This window comes from Ursus maritimus, unplaced genomic scaffold (genome assembly GCF_017311325.1).
Source record: "Ursus maritimus isolate PB19 unplaced genomic scaffold, ASM1731132v1 scaffold_18, whole genome shotgun sequence".
Taxonomy (NCBI): domain Eukaryota; kingdom Metazoa; phylum Chordata; class Mammalia; order Carnivora; family Ursidae; genus Ursus; species Ursus maritimus.
In genome coordinates, this window is record NW_024424230.1 from 47,144,810 (window position 1) to 47,168,188 (window position 23,379).

General features: G+C 50.6%; 1 protein-coding gene across 1 annotated transcript; it reads right to left on the bottom strand.

The window, feature by feature from the left end:
- Positions 1-15,029: 15,029 nt before the first annotated feature.
- Positions 15,030-17,939, bottom strand: LOC121103264. Its single transcript, XM_040632661.1, has 2 exons — positions 16,809-17,939; positions 15,030-16,031 (listed from the first exon to the last, which is right to left on the bottom strand). The coding sequence occupies exons 1-2, from the start codon at positions 17,513-17,515 to the stop codon at positions 15,842-15,844; spliced, it is 897 nt and encodes a 298-aa protein (XP_040488595.1). The 5' UTR covers positions 17,516-17,939; the 3' UTR covers positions 15,030-15,841.
- Between the last annotated feature and the right edge of the window lie 5,440 nt (positions 17,940-23,379).

A 23,379-nucleotide genomic window follows, 5' to 3' on the forward strand; every position in this document is an offset into this window, starting at 1 on the left:
CTGGATCATCTGGATGCTGTTAGATGTCATTCTTCTCTGTCATGGTCTTTGCCTCTACTTTAACCCAATGTCCCCACATCCTAAAAATGTTCAGCTCACCAACGTCACTGAGAGGCCAGATCTGCAAGGATGCTTGCAGGGGATACAGGAAGTTCAAATTTGGCTGTGCTATTAAGTACATTTAGAGGAACCCCGGTTCATGGTCACATTCAGTACAGCTGCTTGATGTATTAACTTGCATTCAGGAGTCGAAAATTTCATGTGTAGCTGCTTCCTGTTTCCATTTTCGAAAGAAACAGTCAAGTCTCTGCACGATTGGCTTGAGGTGGTGAAGCTGGTTAGTGAACTCTCTCTGTTACCCCCCCCCCCCCCCCCCCAGCTTCTTCAAGGCTCTGCCAAGTAGACGAGAAGACACAGGAGCTCTGAGTGTGGAAGGGTTCTCCTCCGTGGCGTTAAATTCCACACAGGATGGTCAGACACGGAATTTGAGATCGATTCACACAGGCTTATCTTCACGAAAATTATTTCAGAACAGTCATAAAGTAGAGCTGCATGCTGCTTTCTACGGGGATTGCGAAAGAGCATAATTTCATACCTAAATTCGGTCCTACTCCATGATAATTAAGAGTAAGAAGAATCAAAAATTCCAAGGAAGTTGAAAGATAACAAAGAGAGAGAGAGAGCGAGCGAGAGAGCAGACCAGCATGTCTCAGACTGATGGAGTCCACAAATCTTGACCTTGACTTGCCTGACTGAAGGTCACGATTATACACATCAAAGAGGTGGCTGCATGTGGCTCGGATACAGTCGAAGCAATGTTCAGCTATTTTTGGAAGCCAGTAAGCAATGAATGGTTGAGAACACGGAAACTGAAGCCAGACTTCCTGGGTTTAAGTCAAAGCTAGGTCCCTAACTCTCAGAAGGATCTTCGGCAGGTTATTTAAATTCTGTGACTCAGTTTCCTCCTCTATAAAATACGCATCATTAGCATGCCCATTTCATGGAGGATTAAAGAAACGAATGCCGGTGAAGTGCTTAGAACAGTGGCTGGCGCCCAGAGCTCTGCTCACGATTCTCGCCGTCATCGCCTCCTTTGCCAGGCACGTGGGCAAGGAGCACGGCCAGTCTCCATTTTAAAATGTCTCTTGATTGTGGCAAGGAACTGGTGAAGCCAAGACAAGCGGGCAGAGAGGAGGGAAGGGGCAGGGCACAGGGCCGTGACGGAGAGGGCAGAGGGCGTGACAGGTCTCAGGCTGGGTGAGGGAGTTCAGCTGATTTGACTCCATTGCATTTACCCCAACCTCTCCTGAGCATTCACTTGCCAGGTGCTCTGCCAGACAAAGGGGGTTCAAAGATGACTAGGACTTGATGCCACGCTCAGCCACGGTCACTGGAGCAAATCCCAGGTCTGCCAGCCTCCTTCCTCACTGCTGTGCCCAGTCCTACCTCTAGCCCTCTGCAAAGCTGGTGCCCCTTCATTGCCCACCATCCAGACCTTACCTGCCCTTCAAGGACAATCCCCTGACCCCCTGAAGCTTGCCTCGGGCACTCCCGCCCACCTGACCTCTCCATTTTTGGGGTTACCACAGCAACTGCAGTCACTTGATAGGAATTTAACCACAGAGAAGGTTTCATTTCTTGCTACTCACCCCCCTACACACACACACACACACACACACACACACTCACACTCACACAAGAACCTAAGTCGGGATGCAGATGAAAAGCCCAGGCTCAGAAACTGGTAGGTTCACGTTCAAACATCAGCTTCTGATCTTGAGAACGTTACTCCGCTTTTCTGAGCCTTCACTGTCCTAGCCTCAAGCTGGGGGGGGGGGGGGAGTATTGCATACCTAGCTCGAGGGCCGCGGTGAGGACTGAGTGCCTAGCTCATACTAAGTGCCCCCCTTCATGGTGGAACTTCTCATAATCAGATACTTAATAGACCTGATTTCCTTTCTTCATTCACAGTGCCTTGGATGTTTCAGTATGAAATCACACAGTGTAGGAGTTGAAAGCAGCGCTCCAAATTCATTTTTGTTTCCTTGCTGTGTGGCCCTGGGCAAGTGACAACCTCCTTCTGACTTCCTTTCCTCCTTATCCGTGAACTTGGGACAATAGGGGCCCAGCTCCTCCAAGTCTTGTGAGGATTAAGTGAGCTCATGTGTGCAAGCACTCAGCACACGGCTTGGCACATTGTGAGTGTTTGGGAAATGTTCGCAGTTGTATTACTATTATGACCAAGGTCATTGTCATTATTTTTTTGGCTGAGCAAGAAGCAGAGGGCAACTGCTACCACCACACAGAGACACGCTTTGAGCAACCTTTGTGTGCTGAGAAAATCCTCATTTCCTGGTCGCTTCTTACCTTGCCCAGTCCCCGCCATCGTCCAAGGGGGGCAGTTGGAATTCTCTGCTTCGTGTCCCAGACCTCTGCCTTGTGGACGGCTTATTCCATGAGGCCCTTACGCAGCGCGCTGAACCCGTTTGATCTCCCTCCTTTTGATTTGTGGAACATCAAGAGGAAAACACTGTGTGATGTGTATGTAATGATATCACGGTTTCCTTCTAAATCTAAGGCAACAGGAAAGATAATACAATGTTTCATGCTGGCTTGTTGTGTAGACGTCCGAATGGTGGGTTCCAGGCCATAAAAGCAACACCATTTACCCACTGCCTTTGAAGAAAAGTAACTGTTCAACATAGAGCGGAAAGCATCTTTGGGATAACGTTATCGCTCGGGTCGGCCCGTTAGTCTAGCTTGGGCTAATCCCTTCCCGGACTCAGGCAATGGGCTTCTGGGTTAACCCTCACCAGCATGGCTTGTCTCCAGTTGGGGCGACATGTTCTTTATGGGCTGTTCTGATATAGAACGTGAAGGATACACGATCACCTTGTACAAAGGGCAAAAAGAACATCGTGATGTCTGTTCCAGCAGCGTCCCCGTGTTTTCGTTTCCAGCAAATACCAAAGCCTTCCATCTTTCACCAGCTTGTGTGTGGGGAGGGATGAACAAAATGTTCTGACGTGAGCTTGTTTCAAAATTTCTACCAGGGAAGCAACTTGAGGGATTTAGCAGGAGAAACTGTGGGTATGTTATTCTGGTCATGCTTAAGGAACTTGGAAAACAGAGTCAGAGAATGGGGGGTGGGGGGAAGAGTTAAGGCAGAGATAACTTGGCAGTAAAACAAAAGCAAACCAACAAAAACAAGGCGACCTGAAAGGGGAATTGAGGAGGCTCGTGGAGAAAGGGGGCATCAAATTGACAACTTGGCCAGAAATCTGGACACTGTAAGAGACAATTTAGTACTGGGTCATGCCCTGGGCTGAATTTATTGCTTCTTCCCTTGTTAACTCGCCTCATGTTTAAAGTCAAAACTGCCATAGGCTCCAAGGGATTTTATCTTTGTCATTTGTATGACCTGCCTCAAAACACATACCCTGAAAGGAGTCTCCTCCACTTCGAGGTTTCTTACCCCCAGTGAGGAGAACGACAGCCCCACCCCAGGCCCATCGGAGCGTGGAAAGCAGAGATGCCGTTTTTACGGTGATGAAATAGATTTTTGAAAGCTAGTGGGTTTGGAAGGAGGTTCTGAATGAGGCCGGTGCTCTGAGAAATGAGTGAGGCAGGGAGGTGGGGAGAGGCGAGGGTGCGCTGCGAAGGCGCAGGCGCGGGGACCCAGGTGAGGAGGACCCGGGGCAGCCAGGGAAGGGGCGAGAGGCGTGCGGACCCCTGGGCCTGCAGACAGAGGGCACCGGGCCGTCGCCATTGGCCAAGGCCGGGTGGTAAGAGGATTTTGCTCTCTTCTGGCGCCTGGGAGATTAAAGAGTGACCATTACCAGGAAGCCACGTTTTGCCAGTTCCAGGTGAGTAGGGAAGACTTCGTCCTGAGCCAAAGGCGTTACAAATGAGGTGCGTTAAGAATGCAGCACGGACATCAATCACCCTTGGGTGCAGAAAACGAAGAGGCGCGCCTCTCCCCACCGTGTCTAGGAAGCCGGGCGCCTGGGAATGCAGCGCAAAGGCGGAGAGGCAAGGTCTCCATCCTCTTCGCAGACGCGGGCAGGCCGCAATTGGTAAGGCGAAATTAAAAACGCACAATGCGTCGGGCTCCCGAGGCTGACGATGTTTACACAGACATACCACGCCGATGGAACGGTCCCAACATTCCGCGCACCGCGCAGGGGAGAGGAGGTGGGGGCGCGGCCGGGCCGCCCCTCCCCCGCCGCCTTCCTGCGCCGCAACCTGGACTTGACCCCCGCGAGCCTGGCGCGGCGCGGCGGCCGGGGCCGCCCCGCCGGAGCCGGGCGCTGAGACGGGCGGCCCGGGCCGGCGTCGGGGCGCGCGCTCGCCGAGCCCAAACGCCGCGAGGTGTCGGGAACCCGGTCCGCTCGGACGCGGAAACCTTGCAGATGCCTGCACCTCTTGTTTGACTGGGGGGAGAGGGGGCCCGAGGAGGTGCAGGAAGAAGGTTTTGTCTCCAAGTGTTGAGCTGTGAAAGAGGAGGGACAGCTCGCCAGCAAGGGTCCAGAGCAGAGAAGTGGAGGCATGCACCCCCGGCGTGGCGGGGGGGGGGGAGGCCCCTGGCGGGGCGGGGCGGGGGGGCAATGCCGGGCAAGTCGCTCCTGCTCTCTGGGAAACCATGGCCTGCGGCTAGGGCTTTCCAAGGTCCCTTCCGGCCCTAACATTCTGACTTGGCCCCTGTGGATCAGGACTCCTGGCAAAAGGAAAAATTACTCCATAACTAGGAATTAGCGAAAGTGCAGCTCTAGAGAGACAAAAAGCAAACAAACAAAAAGTCTCAGATAACCCCAAACACTAGATCCTAGTGCATTTTAACTCTATTACTCTGTAGAGATTATTTATTTCTTTAGTAACAAAGGTAATTGATTAGAGTTAGTGCCGGAAAAAAAAAATGTGCTTGGGTCATTTGTCTTAAGGAGGAAACATAAATCCATAAATCCTCCAGGCTCGAAGAAAGAAAACTCTCTCTATTCCCAAAATAGGCAGATCTTCCAAACAAGTCCTCTTTTTTTCTTTCTGAATCTTTGCTCTTAGTCACCTAAAATCAGTGGCTTTCTTTTCCTGAGATTCATATGATCTTTAAATAAAGGGAGAAAAGAAAGCCCCATTCTGCAGCATGGCCTTGGAAAGCTGTGCCCAGAAAGAAGGATATTGAGATTTTATTTTGAGAGTTAAGAATCCGAAACAAAATGATTTTGCGTCTCCTGAAAATACAGGTAAAATAATTTATAAACTAAATGTTACACAAATTCACAATATGATTCTTAGACTATCTCTGGTTGGGAAAAGGAACATAGATCTTCTAGTTACACCATGGAATGCACTACAGGCGATGATGATTCACAGGCTGTGTAATCTTTCCCCACCTCCTCCCGAACAGTCACATCAACAGTAAGGACTGTATTTCTGACATTTATGGTTTTAAAAAGGAGCAGGAAGGTGATTGATTCAGACTCTAGTTGTTACCAAAACAAGGTAACAAGGTGCTTGGTGTACATGAGTGAGAGGTGCAAAAGCTCATTCCACTTAGCAGCCTCCAGAGTAATCTTCCAAAATGCCCAAATGAAGCCTCCCCCCCTCCACCCATCGCGCTTCCTCCCCCACCTCTCCCTTGCCCTCCCCCAAATGTTCCGTCTCCAATCAGCCAGCCCGTGCTGGCCTCGGACAGGACAGGCCGGACAGAGACGAAGACGAAACACTGGCCCCACCCCTCCCCCAGCTTCCCAGGGACATCCTTGCAGTGGGGTGAGTTTGTTGTGCTGACCTTGTGAGCGAGTGACCCACACAGAAGGACACTGTGTGCGGTCACTGAGTTTGCTGGCCTCATGTGTCCGTGTTCCTATCAATGAGGCAGCCAGGGGGAGGGGAGAGAGGAAGCGGGGAAGGATGATTATGAGGACAGCCAGGACCAGAGACCGCAGCTGCTTGGGTGACAATGAATAATTGGGCTGTTTCCTTGAAGTTGTTTTAAAATGAAGGTGGGCCTGGCATCCACAGCATTCTCCCAACGTCTCGGCTAGCTTCCTCCCACGTGTTCCCAGCCTCCTCTCTCCATAGAAAGCTTCTATGCGAAGTCATTGCCACATGCTCAGGACTTGACTCCAGAGCCAAATGCCCCCAGTCTGAATCCTACTTCTGCCGAGCCAGACACAGTTTCATCCCCTGCAGGTCACAAGAGTGCTCTGAGATTTAAGTCAGCGAATACACGCTTAGCACCGCGTCCAGCACTGCGTGCGGCGTTCGAAATGCTTCCTTCGGAGGTTGTTTTATTCAGGTCTCTTCTCCCTGAAGGGCTGCCTGCCTTACTGGCTGTGGCTTTATGCCATTCTGAGCAAGGATCATACCTTGTCTTGTCCAGAGAGCAGGGGAGCATTATTATAAGATTTGTGTTCGAAAAGATGTCCTGAAGAAACTAAGAAAGTGTGGAAGACGCAGAAAAACCCTCACTGGGAAGGCTGCCGTTTACCGACCCCAACACAGTAAACACCAGTCTGTACACCATTGTATTTAAACTTGACGACGGCCCCAAGTATTTTTACTCCATTTTCCAAGGAGGAAATGAAGGCTAAAAGAAGTTGGTAACGTTCCCGGTTGCACAGCTAGGATTCGAACATGGCAGGAGTAAATACCACTGACTGAGTAGCTGCTTTGCCTGTCTTCACCCATTTAGCGCTCTCGGCAACCCTATGAGATGGACACCGTTATTCTCCCCATTTTACAGCTGAACAACTGAGGCAGCATGGGTCAATTCTTTGTCTAAAGCCCCCAAGTACAAAGTGGCAGAGCTGTGGTTGGCGTATAGCCTCGCCTGGCTGACTGCCTGCCCACAGCCCAACCACAGCACACAACCCCTCTGTTTGTCTGCCTACCGGTGATGGAAGAGCCCTGGCCACACCAACCCCCACTGCCAATGGCTGCTGTCACCATCCAGAATGTCCTTGAGAACTGTAGATCTAGTAAGACTCCGCCCCATGAAAAACACACAGCTACAATGTATCATTGCTCTGTACTTGAATTTTCAAGACACAGTGGATGCTGATTTTTCTTTGTTCTGATTTTTGTTGTGGTTTCCAAGAATCCTAATGTAATTTCTCCGTATTGAGAAAGGATGACCTTTTTCTGTCACTTGCAAGGGGTTTTTCCCTGGGATAGTTAAGGATAGATCACCCTCACTACTTTCCACTGGGCCCCAGCTGGCTCGGATGTGGGAGGCGCAAGAGACCCTACGGAGGGCCCAGGAGAAATCTTCCACAGGACTCAGAAGGAAGCTCCTGGTACCAGGCTGGCCAGGGAGATGAGAGAGGCACAGCTCCCCCTGAGCAGGCACAACATGGCGCTGACCCGCAGTCCCGCGCTAGGCCTTCTGCACCTTGACCTTCGGCTCTCTCAAGTATTCAGGAAAACATTGCCAACTGAGGTTTCCTGTTGCTCTTTTGCAAAGACAGACATTTGCCTGTTTTTTTTTTCCTTTTTCTCCAAACAGGCTTGTATTTAGAAGAAGTTATTTAAAGCATTAAAAGTTTAACTCTTTTGCCTTCCCCAAGGTATGCTTCTAGAATTGAAATAAGAAAACATTTGGAAGGGGAGCCCAAGATCTTGCAGATGGTGAGGGACAGACAGCGGGCTGTCCAGCCAGCTCTCCTAACTCGACGCTCGAGCTCTCCCCTCCGCACTTGACCAGCACGGTGGCCCATGCCGCCGCGGGGCTCCGAGATGTAAGGAAGTGACAGCATTAGGGACTTGGGGCTGCCCTAAGTAACTCATTTCCATTCCTATTACTGTAATTCAGCTCTTCAAAGATCAGCCTGCCCTTCTAGTAAAGGAAACACACACACACACACACACACACACCCCATTCTGATTTTCAGCACAGAAGCTCCGTGCCCAACAGCTAAAATAGAATGTTTTGAAATGGAGAGCGGGGCAGACAGAAGCCCTGGTTATTATAGTTAATTCAATTTAATTAAAGCCATAAAAGCCAACCACAGTTTTGCAGCGGGTACTGACCATTCCGATTGCTTGGAGGACTCAGAGGAGCCCTGCTCTTAACTGATGGGCAGAGGCCCAAGTCACTGCTATTACTCAGCCTCCGTCAAAGGGCCTCTTTACCTTGATCCATCCAGTTACTCTTTTGTACTCGACTTCTCTCCTATATTCTGTAGTTTTAAAGGTGGTCGTTGTGGTTCCTTTTCATTCTAGTAAGAATTGCCCTTTTCTTCCCTTCCCCTAAGAAGCTTGAAAATCTGAGTGACATTTTCCACTTCTTTTCCCTTTTCTGTTCTCTCTCCATTTCTCGATATTCTGTCCCTTTCTGCCTCTCCATTCTCTTCCCGTTTCCCTTCCGGTCAACCACCTTCTGCTGGCCCCAAACCGCCATCCAACCCGAAGCTGGTCTGCACCTGCCCTGCCGGGCCCTGCACCTGGGTGCACAGAGACGGTCCCCGCTCTCTGCTTTTTCTCCGTCCAGCGGGGAGGCTCGGGAGAACAGAGGCAGGCTCGGTGTAGTGCGGCCGAGGTATGCCCGGACTGCTGGGGCACTGGGACAGAAGGGACCCCTAAGCCTGGCTTGAGGGTATTACCTAGAAAGGAGACTTTTCAGGCAGAGGGAATGTCTGATGAGAAGGCACAGAGGAGACAAGTCCATGATAATGCAAGGAACTGCTAGTGGGGTCCTTCCCGCGCTCGGCCGCCTGATCTGTCTCTGTGGTCAGGCCTCTGCCTATCCCTTCAGCTCCACCTCTTCTTTCTTCTTTCTTTCTTTCCTTCCTTCCTTCCTTCCTTCTTTCTTTCTTTCCTTCTTTCTTTCTTTCTTCCTTTCTTCCTTTCTTTCATTTTTGGCTCTGTTTCTGTCTTTCAATCATACAGAAGTTTTTTCTTTCTTGCCCCAGCCTTTACACGCGCTGTCAGGAACATGTCCCTCACCTCCCCAGCCCTCTGCCGGCTTACTCTTATCCTGTCCACTTCCCCTGTGGGTCCCCGATGAAACGTCCCTTCCTCCGGGAACCACCCTGACCTCCCAAGTCCAGGTGGCACCCCGTTCACTCACCCCCATTCCTAACACTTATCACCCGGCATTATCACACCTGTTTATTAATGTGTATTGTACCGGGGACCGCAAGCTCTGGGGAGGCAGGAAGGCCATCCGTACTGTTTATCTTTGTCTCTCCAGGCTGGAAATGGCATTGGGCACTATAGAGTTTTGCCAGGCGCACTCAACACGGCTAGAAAAGGCGACACCGGGGCATAGTGGTGTGAAGTGACAGCAAAGAGGTAAGCTGTTGGGACAGTGCAGCTGTCACTGAGCGTCTCCCTGAGGGACCCTTTCCAGGTGCTTTCACTCCCACAGCTGGCCCCACCACCTCGGTCGGGGGCTGCCCTCAGATGCCAGCACTTCACCTGTGCACAGGGAGCACCTGCGAACTCGCAACCCTGCAGGGCAGCCCTCTGCCAGTTGCAGGAGAGCAGACACTCCGTCCTCCGACCCCTGAGCAGGACACTGGGATGTGGGTCCTGCCCTGTCCTCAGAGACCCGCTGCAGGACTTGGCTTCACATCCCCTCTCTGCTCAGCCTCCTCCCCGGGGCTGCCCCATGCCACACCCCTGGGCTTCCTGGGAGCATTCATTCAAAACTCAGCTGCGTGACAGTCCTTGGCTCCAGGCTCCATGTGGGAACCCAGCCCACGGCACACAGTGTTCTTAAATCTCAAGACAGAAACAAGCATCCTGCCGGAAGACATAACACCCCGTGTGCTTTAACGCACACGCGGTAGTGCCATCAAAACGGTGGTCATCGTGAGTGGGGGGATGGGGTCACTGGGTGACGGGCATTAAGGAGGGCACTTAATGGAATGAGCGCTGGTGTTCTGTGCAACTGATGAATCACTAAACTCTACCCTCAAATTAATAAAACACTCTATATTAACTAACTTGAATTAAAAAAAAAAAGAAGTGGTCATCGGAGGTGAGGACACACACTAAGAACAATTTCTAATCCAAATGGGGTATTTTCAACTGAGAGGAGATATTTTATTTTTCACAGCCAACACGGAGCCCACCCCCAACGCCATGAATTCAAAGCCTGTGCTTCGGAGCATTTGTGAGGTGTCATCGGATGGCCTGACATTCGGCCAGGGAAGAAGACCACCACCTGCTGAAAGTGAATGTGTCAGGGGAGGGGCAGCCTGTGACGTGTTCTCCCTCGCCAGAGAATGTCGTGGTCTTTCAGGATTTTCCCTGGAAAGACGGAATTGTGTTTGGGGTGTGTCTGTGTATATTCAGGGAATGATTAAGTTGGAAATGGTCAGTAATTCTAGTTTTCTATCGCAGGTATTTGTCAAAGGAAAAAGTTTCGAAGTTTATGGGTGAACAGGAGAAATCTTCAACTCTGTAGGTCAGCTTCTGGAAGTTTGTAAGGCTAGGAACACCCGAAATTGCTCACGTGTTCTTCTTCCTGAGCTTTAACTTAGTTGTTTTGTTTTAAGATTCTATTTATTTACTTAGCGAGAGAGACAGGGCACGCACACAAGATTGGAGGAGGGGCAGAGGGAGAGGGAGAGAGAATCTTAAGCAGGCTCCACGCCCAGCACGGAGCCTGATGCAGGGCTCCATCCCACGACCCTGAGATCATGACCTGAGACGAAGTCAAGAATCAGAGGCTTAACCGACTGAGCCTCCCAGGCACCCCAGCTTTATCTTAGGTTTAAGTTCCAATATTTTACTTCGAGATGCAGCTGCATTAGGAGTAATGGAACAGGTTTATGAAAAAGTCAAAAACAAGGGTTTTAAATAAACAAGAGGAAAGAACACAACTTTGCATGGTTGTCCTTTGCACGAGAAACAGAGATTTCTATGGATTTATTTAAGCCCTTAGGTTTGGGTACAACACGTGAACATTAAAATCATTTTTGAACTGTATGGTGACTAACATAATATAATAAAAATATTATTATAAAAAATAATAATAATAAAATAAAATCATTTTTGAGTTGTCATCATTTTTTTCTCCGTCTGGCATCTGTCAAATTCAAGAAAGATTAGAAATAGCTTTTAGAGATCATTCGGCCTCTGGACGGCAAATCCAAGTCCTGCTCTGTGCCCAGCCCCTCCTAAGCCATCCAGGAGCCTGGCTCTAGCATTAGGGGCGCTCCGACCAGGTCGTCCTTGAGCTGACTCACCCCACCCGGCCCCAGGTCAGTGTCTGCGGTTCTGCTTCATTCCCGTGGCTGAAGCCCCTCCTTGAACCTGAAGCCCAGGCCACGGCATCCCCTCCAATTCCCCGGGTCTGTTCCCCCAGCTAATGAGCAGCTCCATGATTGGCTGAGGGCCAGCTTCATGCCAGGCGGTGGACGGGGTTCTTCTCCCCGGCATGAGTGCCCCACCCTTGTATCATTAACCCCTTCGTGCCTGTAACGCAGAAGTGGGCTGGCACCCTTTCCCGTTCATGTGTTCTGCTGCCTCTCCGCGCCCTGTCAGCCCCGACACAAACCTCAGCCCTTCCTGTTTTCCCGAAAGAGCGCTTTGCACCAAATCATTCATGAGCTTGGAACTTTGCTGGAGACTCAAGGGTCACGAAGAGGAGGGGGTGCAATGCATGTTGCACAGTCCCCCTCCCTCCCCTGCTCTCCCTGGGTAGAGTCCATGTCTTGGGGCGTCAGCATCATCCCCCAAACAGGACATCACGGCTCTCCTGCAAAACACAGTACTCGCCCCAGGAGTAATTCTGGTGAAGACAATTGAATGCACACGCAAGCCGCAGTGTAGACAGGCTAACTGACTTGCTCAAGCTCACTCAGCTAATAAGAATCATACTGGGAATCTGAGCACAGGTCGGTCTGAAAGCCCCCCGCCTAATACGTCATGTTACCTCTCCATGACAGAAGTACCTGCTGACGCCTCACTTATTCCAAAGACAGGCCGTGTTCTCCGCCCTCCTTTTCCTCACAGGCTTAGAGTCTTGCCCCCGATTCCATCCCAGCGGCTGGAGCCAGTTCCTGACTGCGCTCTCTGACCCCCACCACGTCCCACACCTACCTCCCGGGGCCTCCTTCCTCTGCCTGGCCCTGCCCCTGCTCTGCCCGCCTCCCTGCACCAAACCTCTCACTCTGTTTGATGGGGACCAACTGCTTGCCTGCCCCCCATCTCCTCATTCCACATTCCCTGTCTTATGGGCCTTTCTCCCATCACCTGTCACCAGACCCCTCACCACTGGGTCACCTCCTGTCCTGCTCAGTGCCCACAGGCAGCTCCCACAGAGCCTTGCTGATGGTATTTGCTATTTTCAGAAGACAATGAATCTCTCCTCTCTTCCTTTCCTGTCCCTCTCACAGGCAAAGAATGTCTGCCTCCCAAGAATGATTCAATTCTCTGCTGTCCCTACTTGCCAGGGTGCTCTAGGGAGGACCTTGCAGTCAGTGGTGTTTAATGGAGTGACTGAGACATCTCTACCTCCCTTCTCCCCTCTCTTGCTTCATGTTGGCTGAGAAGGCAGCTGCCCTGGAAAAGATTTTTGGCTGATCCATTTTCTCCCCGCTCCCTCAGACTTTCCCATGCAGAGCTAAAAATAGCAGCTCATTGGTGTTGTCAAACTAAAAGACAGAAGCAGATTCCCACCATCTGGGCAAGGACATGGCGGTCCTGCCCATTGTGTGGGCAGGTGTTGGGCCCAGCCTCGGGGAGCATGAGGGAACTGGAAGGAACTCTCGGGAGGGGCTGGTATGCATTTAATGTCCAAAGGGATGGACAGCTATTGTTGCAGGTATCAACTCGCAGTATTATAGTAGGAGTCAGGATTCTCAGACAATCTGGCAACCAGTTGGGGCTTTCCAGAAGGCCTCATGTGGTCCACCAACGCACATGTCCCTGGACAGCCAGCTGAGGGGTAGAGTTCACCACATAGGCGACGCGGCCCCCAAGCTCTGGAGGCTGCAGAGCAAATGAAGGGTCACCCCGGGGGGCCGTTGGCCTGTGCTGAAGAACTGTGACACAGGCAAGCCCATGGCAGGAGCCAAATTATGCAACCGCCCTCATTTCATCACCCATTTCTGCCCTCCTCCTCCGCAATGCCTTCCCAGCCGGCCCGCCAGTCGTGTCTCTTCCTCCTCTGAGTTTTGGGCTCTACCAACCATTGGGCGCATAAACAGAGATGGCCTTGTGGCATTCCCAGCATCCTATGTGGAACTTTCACCTACTGCGTGTTTCTTTAAAGAGGTGTGTGCATGTGCATGCGTGCGTGTGTGCGTGCGTGTGTGCGCGCACGTGTGCGTGTCCTGACACAGGAGCTCCCGTGCGGAGCAGAGCTACAGCTGAGAATAGTTACGGGAGACACACAGCTCCCATCTCCCGAGCCCTTCCCAAATGCCAGGCGTCTCCACGCTTCAGCTCATGTCATCCTCCCAAAGATGCTCTGAAGTGCCGTAAAGGACGTCCTGAGACTTCTTGGCTTCTGTGTCTTAGCTGCCCGGTATCTGACCCCCTTCTTAGGTGTGGGGAAATTCTCCCTCTACGAGCCCGGGGCTCCCTTTCTCTGCCGACCAGAGGCTGCAAAACCACACGCTTGCTTTCCTCCTCCGCCTGGCAGCCAGGACATGGGCATGCGATGGGGTCTGGCCATCAGATTTTAATCAGGACCAAGTGGCAGTAGGAAGGGGACAGGGAGAATTGGTTCTAGAGTAACTCTGGTAGCAATGTCTGGATGCCAGGGTCAGGTGGCTCCTCCCCTGTTTCTAGCACATTTTCAAAGCCTGGTTGGACCCAACCTTCTCAGTGATTCCTTGAGCTGAGTGCCCTTGAGTGCCCAAGGTTGCAGAGCTTACACCTGCTGATTATAAAGCCTGTGTTCTTGTTTAAAAAGTTCTTATTTAAATTCCGGTTAGTTAGCGCACGGTGTTGAATCAGTTTCAGGTGCGCCCTATCGTGATGCAGCACACGTCCCCGCGCTCATCCGACAGGGGCGCTCCTTCAGCCCATCAAGGCTCGTGCTCCTGACAACACTAATTGTTAAATGTTCAAAATGAGAATTGGATTATAAAAGGCTTCTTCTCTTGTGGATACTTCACAGACTTTTTTAATGAGATAATCAGGATAAAACCATTATGTTGCTGGAGATAGAGTGTATCAGCACAGCCCTTGGAGAAGTCGGACCTGGAGTATGTATGAAGCCCTTTAACCTGTTCAAGCCTTTTGGGGCGTTTGGGGGGTTCAGTCAGTCAAGCACCTGACTCTTGATTTCGGCTCAGGTCATGATCTTAGGGTCGTGAGATTGAGCCCCACATCGGGCTCCATGGTCAGCTCAGAGTCTGCTTAAAATTCTCTCTCTCCTTCTCCCTCTGCCCCTCCCCCCGCTCTCTCTCTCTCTCAAATAAATAAATAAATAAATAAAACCTTTAAAAATAAATACATAAATAATTTTTAAATGTGCTCAAGCCCTTTGAGTTACTATTTCCATCCTGGGTCTCTATTCCCATCCACTGTCTCTTACCCTTTCTTTTTATTATCAGCCCTTTATTAAAAAGCCTTTTTAAGCACTTTTTTTCTTGTGTCCCCTATAATCTTATAACACAGATAAACCATATATTTATGTGCTGCATTTATATCCATGTTTTACACACAGAAAGAGTGAGATTTATTTCACTACCACCCCCCCCATCTTCCACCCCACGTTCAGGACAGTTATCACTCCCATTGAGAAATAATGTACTAAGGGAAGAGATTCATGTGCAAAGATGTTCAACATTAATTAAATAGTTAATAGTTGAAAGTGCAGAGCAAAGAGGAATAACACAGCTGCCAATTTGAGTAATAGCCATTTTAAGTGATTTTTAGCAAATAAAACCCACCATTTGGAATTTTTTTATATATTTTTTAAGATTTTATTAATTTATTTGCAAGAGAGAGAGCACAAGTCAGGGGCAGGGGCAGAGGGAGAAGCAGACTCCCTGCTGAGCAGGGAACCCGATGTGGGCCTTGATCCCAGGACCCTGGGATCATGACCTGAGCCAAAGGCAGATGCTTAACTGACTGAGCCACCCAGGCACCCACATTTGGAATTTTAAAATTACTAATAAGCAACTCTTGAATCAAGTTTGAGATCTAGATTGAGAACAGAGAAAATTCAGAAAGTACTATTAATAAAAATACACCACTGCCCAGAGTTTCCCCAGAGGCAAAGTCATTGCTTAAAACACTTACAATTGGTAAACTGCAAAGAATAAAAACAAAGCATTTATGTTTATAAGGAAATTTTTAAAAGGGCAATAATAAAGTTTATAAAGTTTGTAGTACCTCTTAAAATGCTTACCCAGTAACAGGAACCTTTAAAAATCAGGATAAAATTACATTTACTATATGATTAAAACTTTATAAAACAAGCATACCCATGGGTTAAACTATGAATAAGATACAATATTATCACAGTAGCAAGGGCTTTGAATGGTTGAATTCCGGACAATTTTTTCCCCTTGTGCTTTTCCATATTTTCCAACTTTCTATAATGAGCTTGTATTGCTTTTCAGCAGAAAAGGGCTTATGTTTTCGAGGTGAGCGAATTCCCCCGAACCACAGTCTGGCTGGTTTAGGGAGGCCTGCCGGTCACAGCTCTCCTGGGTGGGCCAGAGGAATGGGTATCAGCCCCATGGGTATCAGCCCCATGCTCTCTGCCACTGCCTCGGTCCCTCGGTCACATAAGATGTGTGTCCTCACTTCCACATGAACCAGTGATCTGAGATGTGGGAGCCGCAAGAAGGAGAATTATCTGTGGTTGAAGCAAGTCTGCTGGCAGTTCAGGACCTTGCTCACATCTCGCACACGGAGGCACAGGTGCTCAGGAACCCAGGGCAACACCTCGAGCCTGTGGACCAGTCATTACTGGGCTGACATCCGAGTCCATCCTGGACACGGGCATCGCGTCCATCACTGATGGCAAGATAATGGCTGTCAACGCTCTTCTCTCCCCGGTGCTGAGGCGACATCCTACCACGGGGGCAGCGTAGCAGACGCTCCCTGCACCAAGGCTGCAACAAGGCAGGGCCATCGCCTCTAATGACAAGTATCCCGCCCACTCCAGAGCCCAGGTCCTGCCAGGAAAGGCCAATGCTTCCAACTGTGCAGTGGCACCCCTGGGGCCTGAGGTCATTTCAGACAAAGAGGCAGATGCCCTGGCACCCCACCCCGAGCCTGGAGAGCCCTGGCCTTTTGTTTGGCCGTGTGGCCCAAGCGAAGGTGGAGTGTGGGTTGTCTCTGCGTGGAGTGAGCCACCTGGCTCCAGAAGGAAACAACTGCTCTGGACGGGACTCGGTCCCTCACGAGGCACATGTTGAAGCCGTAGCCTCGCAGTGCGATAGGTTTTGGAGATGGGCCTTTGGGAGGCCATTAAGGCTAAGTGAGGTCATGGGGGGGGCCCTAAGCCAATAGGATTGGTGGCCTTATAAGAAGAAGCAGAGCTCTCTCTCTCCCTCTCCCACCCCCCTACCTGCTCCCCCTGCCGTGTGAGGATATTGCAAGAAGGCAGCTGTCTGCAGGCCAGGAAGAGCGTTCTCACCAGAAGCCAAACCCTGCTGGAACTTGATCTTGGAATTCCCAGCCTCCAGAGCCGAGAGAGCTGTTTGAGGCACCCAGTCTATGGGAGCTGGTTACGGCAGCCTGAGCAGTCTGACACAATATCCTTCTTCATGGGGGACATGCAGATTCCTCCCCACCATTGACTTGACAGAGCCCCAAAACAAGTGTTCCCCCCCTTGTCCCACCCCCTCCATGCCCAGCCCTTAGCTTGGGCCCTCCTCCGTCCTCACCTGGAAGTCCCTGCATGTTCTTCAAGGCTCTCTCCACCCTGGTCAGGAACCTTGTCCTGCCTTGTCATAGCGTCCCCAAGCTCGATACCAGGCTTGGTGCTTGTTAGATGGTCAGTAAGAGCTGGTGGGAGGCGTAAGGACCAAGTGCCCCTGCCAGGGGGTCCCACCGGCCAGGTGTGGAGAAGCAGGGCAGGCTCTTCCCGGCCATCAGCAATCACCCCTCTGGGGCCGGTTCTCCTTTGTTTTCTCTGTTCCAGGGTTCCCGTTCCCCACAGGTGGCAATGCCACAGTGCTCTCAGCACATTCTTACTGAACTCCAAGCATGGGCCTCCTTCTCCGCTAAACCCTCGACTACAACGTTCAACAAGACGGCGTGGCGGGCACCCCGAGCAATAAGCAAACGATGTATCAGAGCATATAAAACGACAAAGAGGTAAAAAACGGGGGTGGGGGCATAACATGTTCACAACATGTGAGAACATTCTGTGGCGCTGAGCTGTGTCCCCTGCACAGCCCTGTGCTACCCGATGAGCTGGGCTCACACTCGAGCATTGACTCTCCCTCTGGACGCACCCCGCCATCTCCTCTCTCTCACGGTTTCTGTTCTCTCGCAAAGCCCGTGGGGCAAAGGCTACCTCCCTCCCCCCACCTAGCTTGCTCCCCAGCAACCCCACTCGCCACCAGCCCAGGCTGGGCCCTTCCTCCATCACCGCCTAAGCCCTCTCGGTCATGGATTCCACGTGCTTCTGAAAGGTTGACTGCAGTTGTAACAAGTGAAAATATTTTCCTCTTCCAGGAATTGGAGGGCTTCTATGGAGATTGCTAAAAATACAGCAAGTTGCTCCATAGGTTTAAATGCTATGAAAAGTCTGTGCAAGGTCCAAGAAGGGAAAAGTCAATCCCATGGGAAAGCAGGGTTTTGGGGGGAAGGCAGTGCAGGCCTTTCTGAAGATATAGTATTTGAGCTACATCTTAAACAACGAGCGGGGACCGGCCACGCTGGCAAGGGGGAGGTGGAGGAGGGCTTTCGGGCATTAGGAAGATCAGAAGCAAAGGCATTGATCCATGACATTTCATGGGCTCTACACTCATATCTATTACTGTCTAACAAAGGACGCACAACTTTAGTGGCTTAAAACAACACACATTTTTTACCTCACGGTGTCTGTGGGGCAGAATCTGGACACGGCTTAGCAGGGTCCTCACCTTCAGGGCTCTCCCAAGGCGACAGTCAAGGTGCTGGCCAGGGCAGGGGGCTCATCCGACGGCTCGTAAGAGGGCTCCATTTCCAAGCTCACATGGTTGTGAGCAGATCGCCGTTCTTCAAGGGTTGTTGGAGTGAGGGCCTTGGTCTAGCTGGCTGGAGGCTGCCTGGAGCTCCCTGCCAAGCGGTCCTCTTCAACACGGCCACCGGCCTTGCTGAAGCATGCAAGTCAGAGAGGCACCAGTCTGCCAGCAGGACCGAAATGACATCCCATCACCTTCGTCACACTCTGTTAGAAACAAGTTGCTAGGTCAGCCCACACTCAAGGGGAGAGGATTCTACAGGGACGTGACTTGCCGGAGGTGGGGAGCCTTCGGGACCCCTGCGAGTCAGCCCCCCCACAGTCCACTTGGGGAGTTGCAGGCAGTCTCAGGCTCTGGTGGTGGTGCAGCCACAAGGGAGGTGGAGGCAGGGGGCGCAGACCACGAGGGGCTTCATAAACCAGGCCAGAGGACTGGGGCGTTGTTGTGTAAACGGTGGGATCCCTTCATTTCTTTTAATGCATCTTTTGGTTTGGTTTGGTTCCTCAAAATCACTCCAGCTTCGGGGTGCCTGGGTGGCACAGTGGTTAAGTGTCAGCCTTCAGCTCAGGGCGTGATCCCAGCATTACGGGATCAAGCCCCGCATCAGGCTCCTCCGCTATTAGCCTGCTTCTTCCTCTCCCACTCCCCCTGCTTGTGTTCCCTCTCTCATTGGCTGTCTCTATCTCTGTCGAATAAATAAATAAAATCTTTACCAAAAAAAAAAAAATAATTCCAGCTTCTTCAGTGCCCTAAATTCCCCGTTACCCTTACACACCCCACACTGTCAGGTCCCGTCTCCTTGCCACGAGTCCCCCCTCTATCGGTAGTGGCACATCCGTCATGCAGACACACCCAAGTAAGACTTAAAACAGACGCAGCTGAGATCTTTGAAATCCCCAGACCCCCAAACAGGGGACACCCCCAAATCCATCACCGTGACTTTGGCAAGAAGTTGTTCTCGGCTGTCCGAAAACCCAGAATGGATGAGGGGAGGAGGGGGAGGAGGTCAGGCAAGGACTGTTAGGCCTCCTGGGACCCAACCCTCTCCTCCGGGTTCTGAGTTGCTCCCAGTCGTGGTGGGGCCACCAGGCCTCAGACAATCCAAATCTATCATCAACCCCACTATTCAGAGAGAGGCCCCAGAAAAGCCAGCACTTCCCAAGCCATAACCAACTTTCCCGGAGGAAATGGCCTAATGTCATGACCCCTCATCGCTGGAAATGTCACTTGATTATGGTTGTTACAATGATGACTGCTCTTTCTTTTCATCGAAGTTGAAGAATGTCCACAGTTCTGGCTTTCAGAGGTTTTTACTGGCTTTTTACCTTGATCATTTTCCTGCACGTGTGTGAGTGTGTTCTTGCAAAGCTCATTTCTCTGTGCTTAATAAAGCATTTTATGGGCTACTTTTTTGGCAGGAAGTCCCCGTCCTCCACCCTTTGGTCTGTGGACCCTGCGTGTACAGAGTGAACACTGAGTAAGCATTACCCTTCCAAACACCACTGGCCACGTCCAAAATATAACCTCCGACGTCCATTTGGAAGCCCTGGGGGTCTCTTCCTATGATCTTAGATCCCTCTGGCTTTGGTCCTTGCCCCACCCATGATTAATCTCCCAGGGAAAGGAATAAAAGCCGTGATAATTCCTGGATTTGATGATTTCCATCCAAGCATTTCTCGCGATCACACTCACTGGTCACCGTTCATCCATTTGGAGAATCTCTTACAAAGGGATCGTGACAGCATTCCAAATGCAACAGCTTTGATCTCTCGGCCAGAAGACATCTGCTCGCCTGTTATGACATTTTTACCTTCTAGGTTTAAGCCAGAATTGTCCCCCTGCTCCCCAAGCATGTCCCCTGCCGGAGTATCATTCCTTCCCTGTTTCCTTGGCTTCATGTTATCACCTTCTCCTTCCAAAACTTTTGCCTCATCCCTCCATGAAATATTTTACCTCGGACAGAGAAATTCTGCAGCTGACAGGCGACTGTATTGTCTTTGAAGTGTGCTGGCTCTAGGCTGAGTCTCTGGCCGGAGGAACAACTTACTGGAATTACTTAGAAGTCTCCTTTCCTTTGTTTCCTTCTCTGTGCTTATTCACGGAGGAGAATGTCAGTGACCATCGGGAGGGAAGGCACCAGAAGTCCGTTCTCTCTGTGAATCAGCGAAGGATGCATTTTGCCCTTCCTCCCCTCCCACAAAAAGCCACGATATTGAACGAAGTCTCTCTTCCCCTAACGTTCTCCATTTCCCAGCCTCATCGCCTCCTGTTCCTAATCCCCGGTGTCGCCCCTGCTTGGGAAAAGTCCTGACATTTACCTCAGGTGTAATGCACCCACCAAGAGCAGCCTGACCTGAATCTCCCCTCATAGAAACAATTCCTTTGGGCCTCACCTGTGTGCCTGCTCCCTTTGCAAAATAGGAAGACAGGCATGGGCCTCCGTGGGTGACAAGGAGATTTGTTTAACTGCTTCAGAATTATTATTTGCATGTAGAAGAGCTTGGAACAAAAGCCCCTGTGTGTGTGTAAAAAATGCCACGGGATTAAGCCTTTGTTTAGATCCCTTCTAAAAAGAAGTGTGACCGTGCACATAGCGAGAGCACCTGGGAGCTAAATGAGCTATCAAATGCCCTAATAGACTTGGCGAACAAACGTAACCTGGCACACGGCCCCCATTCTCAGTACTCTGGTCACTCAAGCTACATGATGGGCCCTCCTTTCGCCGCGTGCTGCACCTTTGTCTCCAGAAACGGGTCTGCAGCCAGACCTGCGGGCAGGACCGGGAGAGGCGATCAAGGGAGTGGGACCACACGAGAACGGAGTCCGTGGGTGCCTAGTGCCCGGCACGCTCAAGAAAACGTTTCTCAATAAGTCATTCGGGCTACCGAGACTATGACCTGCCAGTCATCGAGGCAGGATGAATAAAACCAGAGTCAAGGTCGAAGAAATGGCCAGACCACACAGGCGTTGTGGACACACATATGCCCATCGGACAAAAGTATTTATTTATAAAGAAATAACAAAGACCACACTCCAGAGGGTTGTTTCAGCTACAAGGAGCGAGGGAAGGGAATGGGGAGGAGAACCTGGGTTTGTGCGAGTTACTGCCAGTATTCTGCTTCTGGGGTTCACCGGCAGCTTCATAGTTGGTTGTTACAGAGGGAATAAACAGCAAAGCCACGCGTGAACTGAAAGTGGTAATGAACGATCATTCATCTGATTCTGTGCACTGCAGGGATATACTATCAAGTAATTCTCCAGGGGCTAAAATTTTTATTATTCTGAAATAATTGTCTCTATCACTTGTACTTAAAGGAAACCCAAGTTAATACCTGCTTAACTGAGAAATTCTCTCCCAAGTTTTTGGTGGATTTGCTCCCCAGCAGTAGGGGAGGTACGGCTACTGTTTCTAGTCCCTTCCACACGATGCACTGAGCAGCACGTGGGTCATGGCGTCTGGACCACAGGGTCAAGTTCAGAGAGACTGGACCCGACAGTGCTGGGCAGGGTGCCCATGACAGCAAGCCTGAACAAGACCCAGATGCCTTGGCAACCCTGGCTCTCACTGACATCCCCCAGTGATGTTGGGAGTCAGACAGACCCAAGGTCAAGTCCCAGGTCTGCTACCACCCATGAGCCGACCTAAGGTAAATCCCTTAGCCTGCCTGAGCCTCAGTTTCTCAAATGGCGACTGGTGAGTTTTAGTTCCCCAAGGCTGCCATAATAAAGGACCACAAATGAGGTGGCTTAACACAACAGAAATCTATCCTCGCATGGTTCTAGGGGCTAAAAAGTTTGGCAGGGCCATGTTCCCTCTGAAGGCTCTAGGAAGGACCATCCCTGGCCTCTTCCAGCTCCTGGTGGAATGTCAGAAATGCCTTGGCATTCTTTGGCTTGTGGCTATACCGCTCTTATCTCTGTCTTCATGGTCATGTGGCATTCTCCCTGTGGGTCTGTCTGTCTTCTCATGGCCCTCCTGTAAGGACACCGGTCACTGGATTTAGAGCCCACCCTGATCCAGTAGAGCCGCATCTTAACTAATTACATCCGCAAAGACACTTTTTTCCCAAAGAGGGTCACATTTTGAGGTTTGGGATAGATGTGAATTTCAGAGGCATACTATTCAACCCAATACCCGGAGATGAGGCTGTAGAACCAAAAGGACTACTATACGAATTAAGTTAAATAGTATGAAGCACCTGGCACATATCGGCATTCATCATCGTCACCCATCATGTCAGGGAAAAGAGTCTATTTCTGAAAACACTTCACCGTGTTAGCTAAGGAGACCAGGAGTGCAACTGTCAAACAGGCCTGGGTTCAGATCTTGGCTGGGCATCCCCTGGCGAATTACCTAGCGTCTCTGAGCCTTTGCTTCCTTATCCACACTCGTGGAGATATATATACACATATATATCCAACATTCAAATGCCATTTACTATATTCCAGGCACTGTGCTAAGAGATTCACAAATCTTAATCAGTCATCAGAACAACCCTGTGAGGTAGGTAGTATCTATTTTACAGTCAAGGAAATGAAATCTGCAGGTATTTAAGACAGTTGGCTAAGGTCACACAGGAAGTAAGTGATGGAACCAGAATTCAAACCCAGGCAGTCTGGTTCCAGAGTTCCTCTAAGATTAGAAAAGGCTTAAATAAAACGGTCCGCCAGTGCTTAGAACATATGAAGCAGTCCATAAATGGCGGGATAGTGACTATGCTCCGACTTCCAAACCTTTCCCCTTTGCTGACCTCAGGATTGCCTTTCCTCTTTCTCTCAGTTCAGTTACCCTGTTGACATGAAACCAGAGCCAAGTTTCCATGTTTAAATGTTCAGACTGCTCAAGTTCCACTCAGTTTCCTGGGGTATCTTGTCCTCTTTTTTATCTTGTTCTTACTCTCTCCAGTGTCCTGTGACCATGGTGACTGGAAGGGTCATAGAACGGGAGGGTACAGTGGTTCTCTCTCTGGCAACTGGTAAACTGTGGCTCTTTTTTGCTGGGGTGGGGACAGAGCGAAGCCACAGACTGGAAGACATATTTCAGGGATATCCACTCAAGAGGGACAACTCACCAATACAAGAACCTGGGCGCTGTCCTTGGCATAAAGCTCCTCGAGAGATCCATCATGGAACAAGACCTCCCTTCGATTTAGGAAAGCCGCCACAGAAAATTCTCCCATGGAGCATGTGAATCCATGATGGTGTCCGAGGAAGGTGAAGTTAGCTAACTCCTGAGCTTCTACCCCGGGCGAAGTGGGTTCCCAGGCAGGGTGCCCCTGCTAGC

Coding starts and splice junctions, on each gene's coding strand:
- LOC121103264 (XM_040632661.1), bottom strand. CDS start 17,515: ATGGAGGAAGGGCCCAGCCTGGGCTGGTGGCGAGTGGGGTTGCTGGGG. Junction 16,032..16,808: donor GAACATGCAGGGACTTCCAG/GTGAGGACGGAG, acceptor GCCTTGTTGCAG/CCTTGGTGCAGGGAGCGTCT.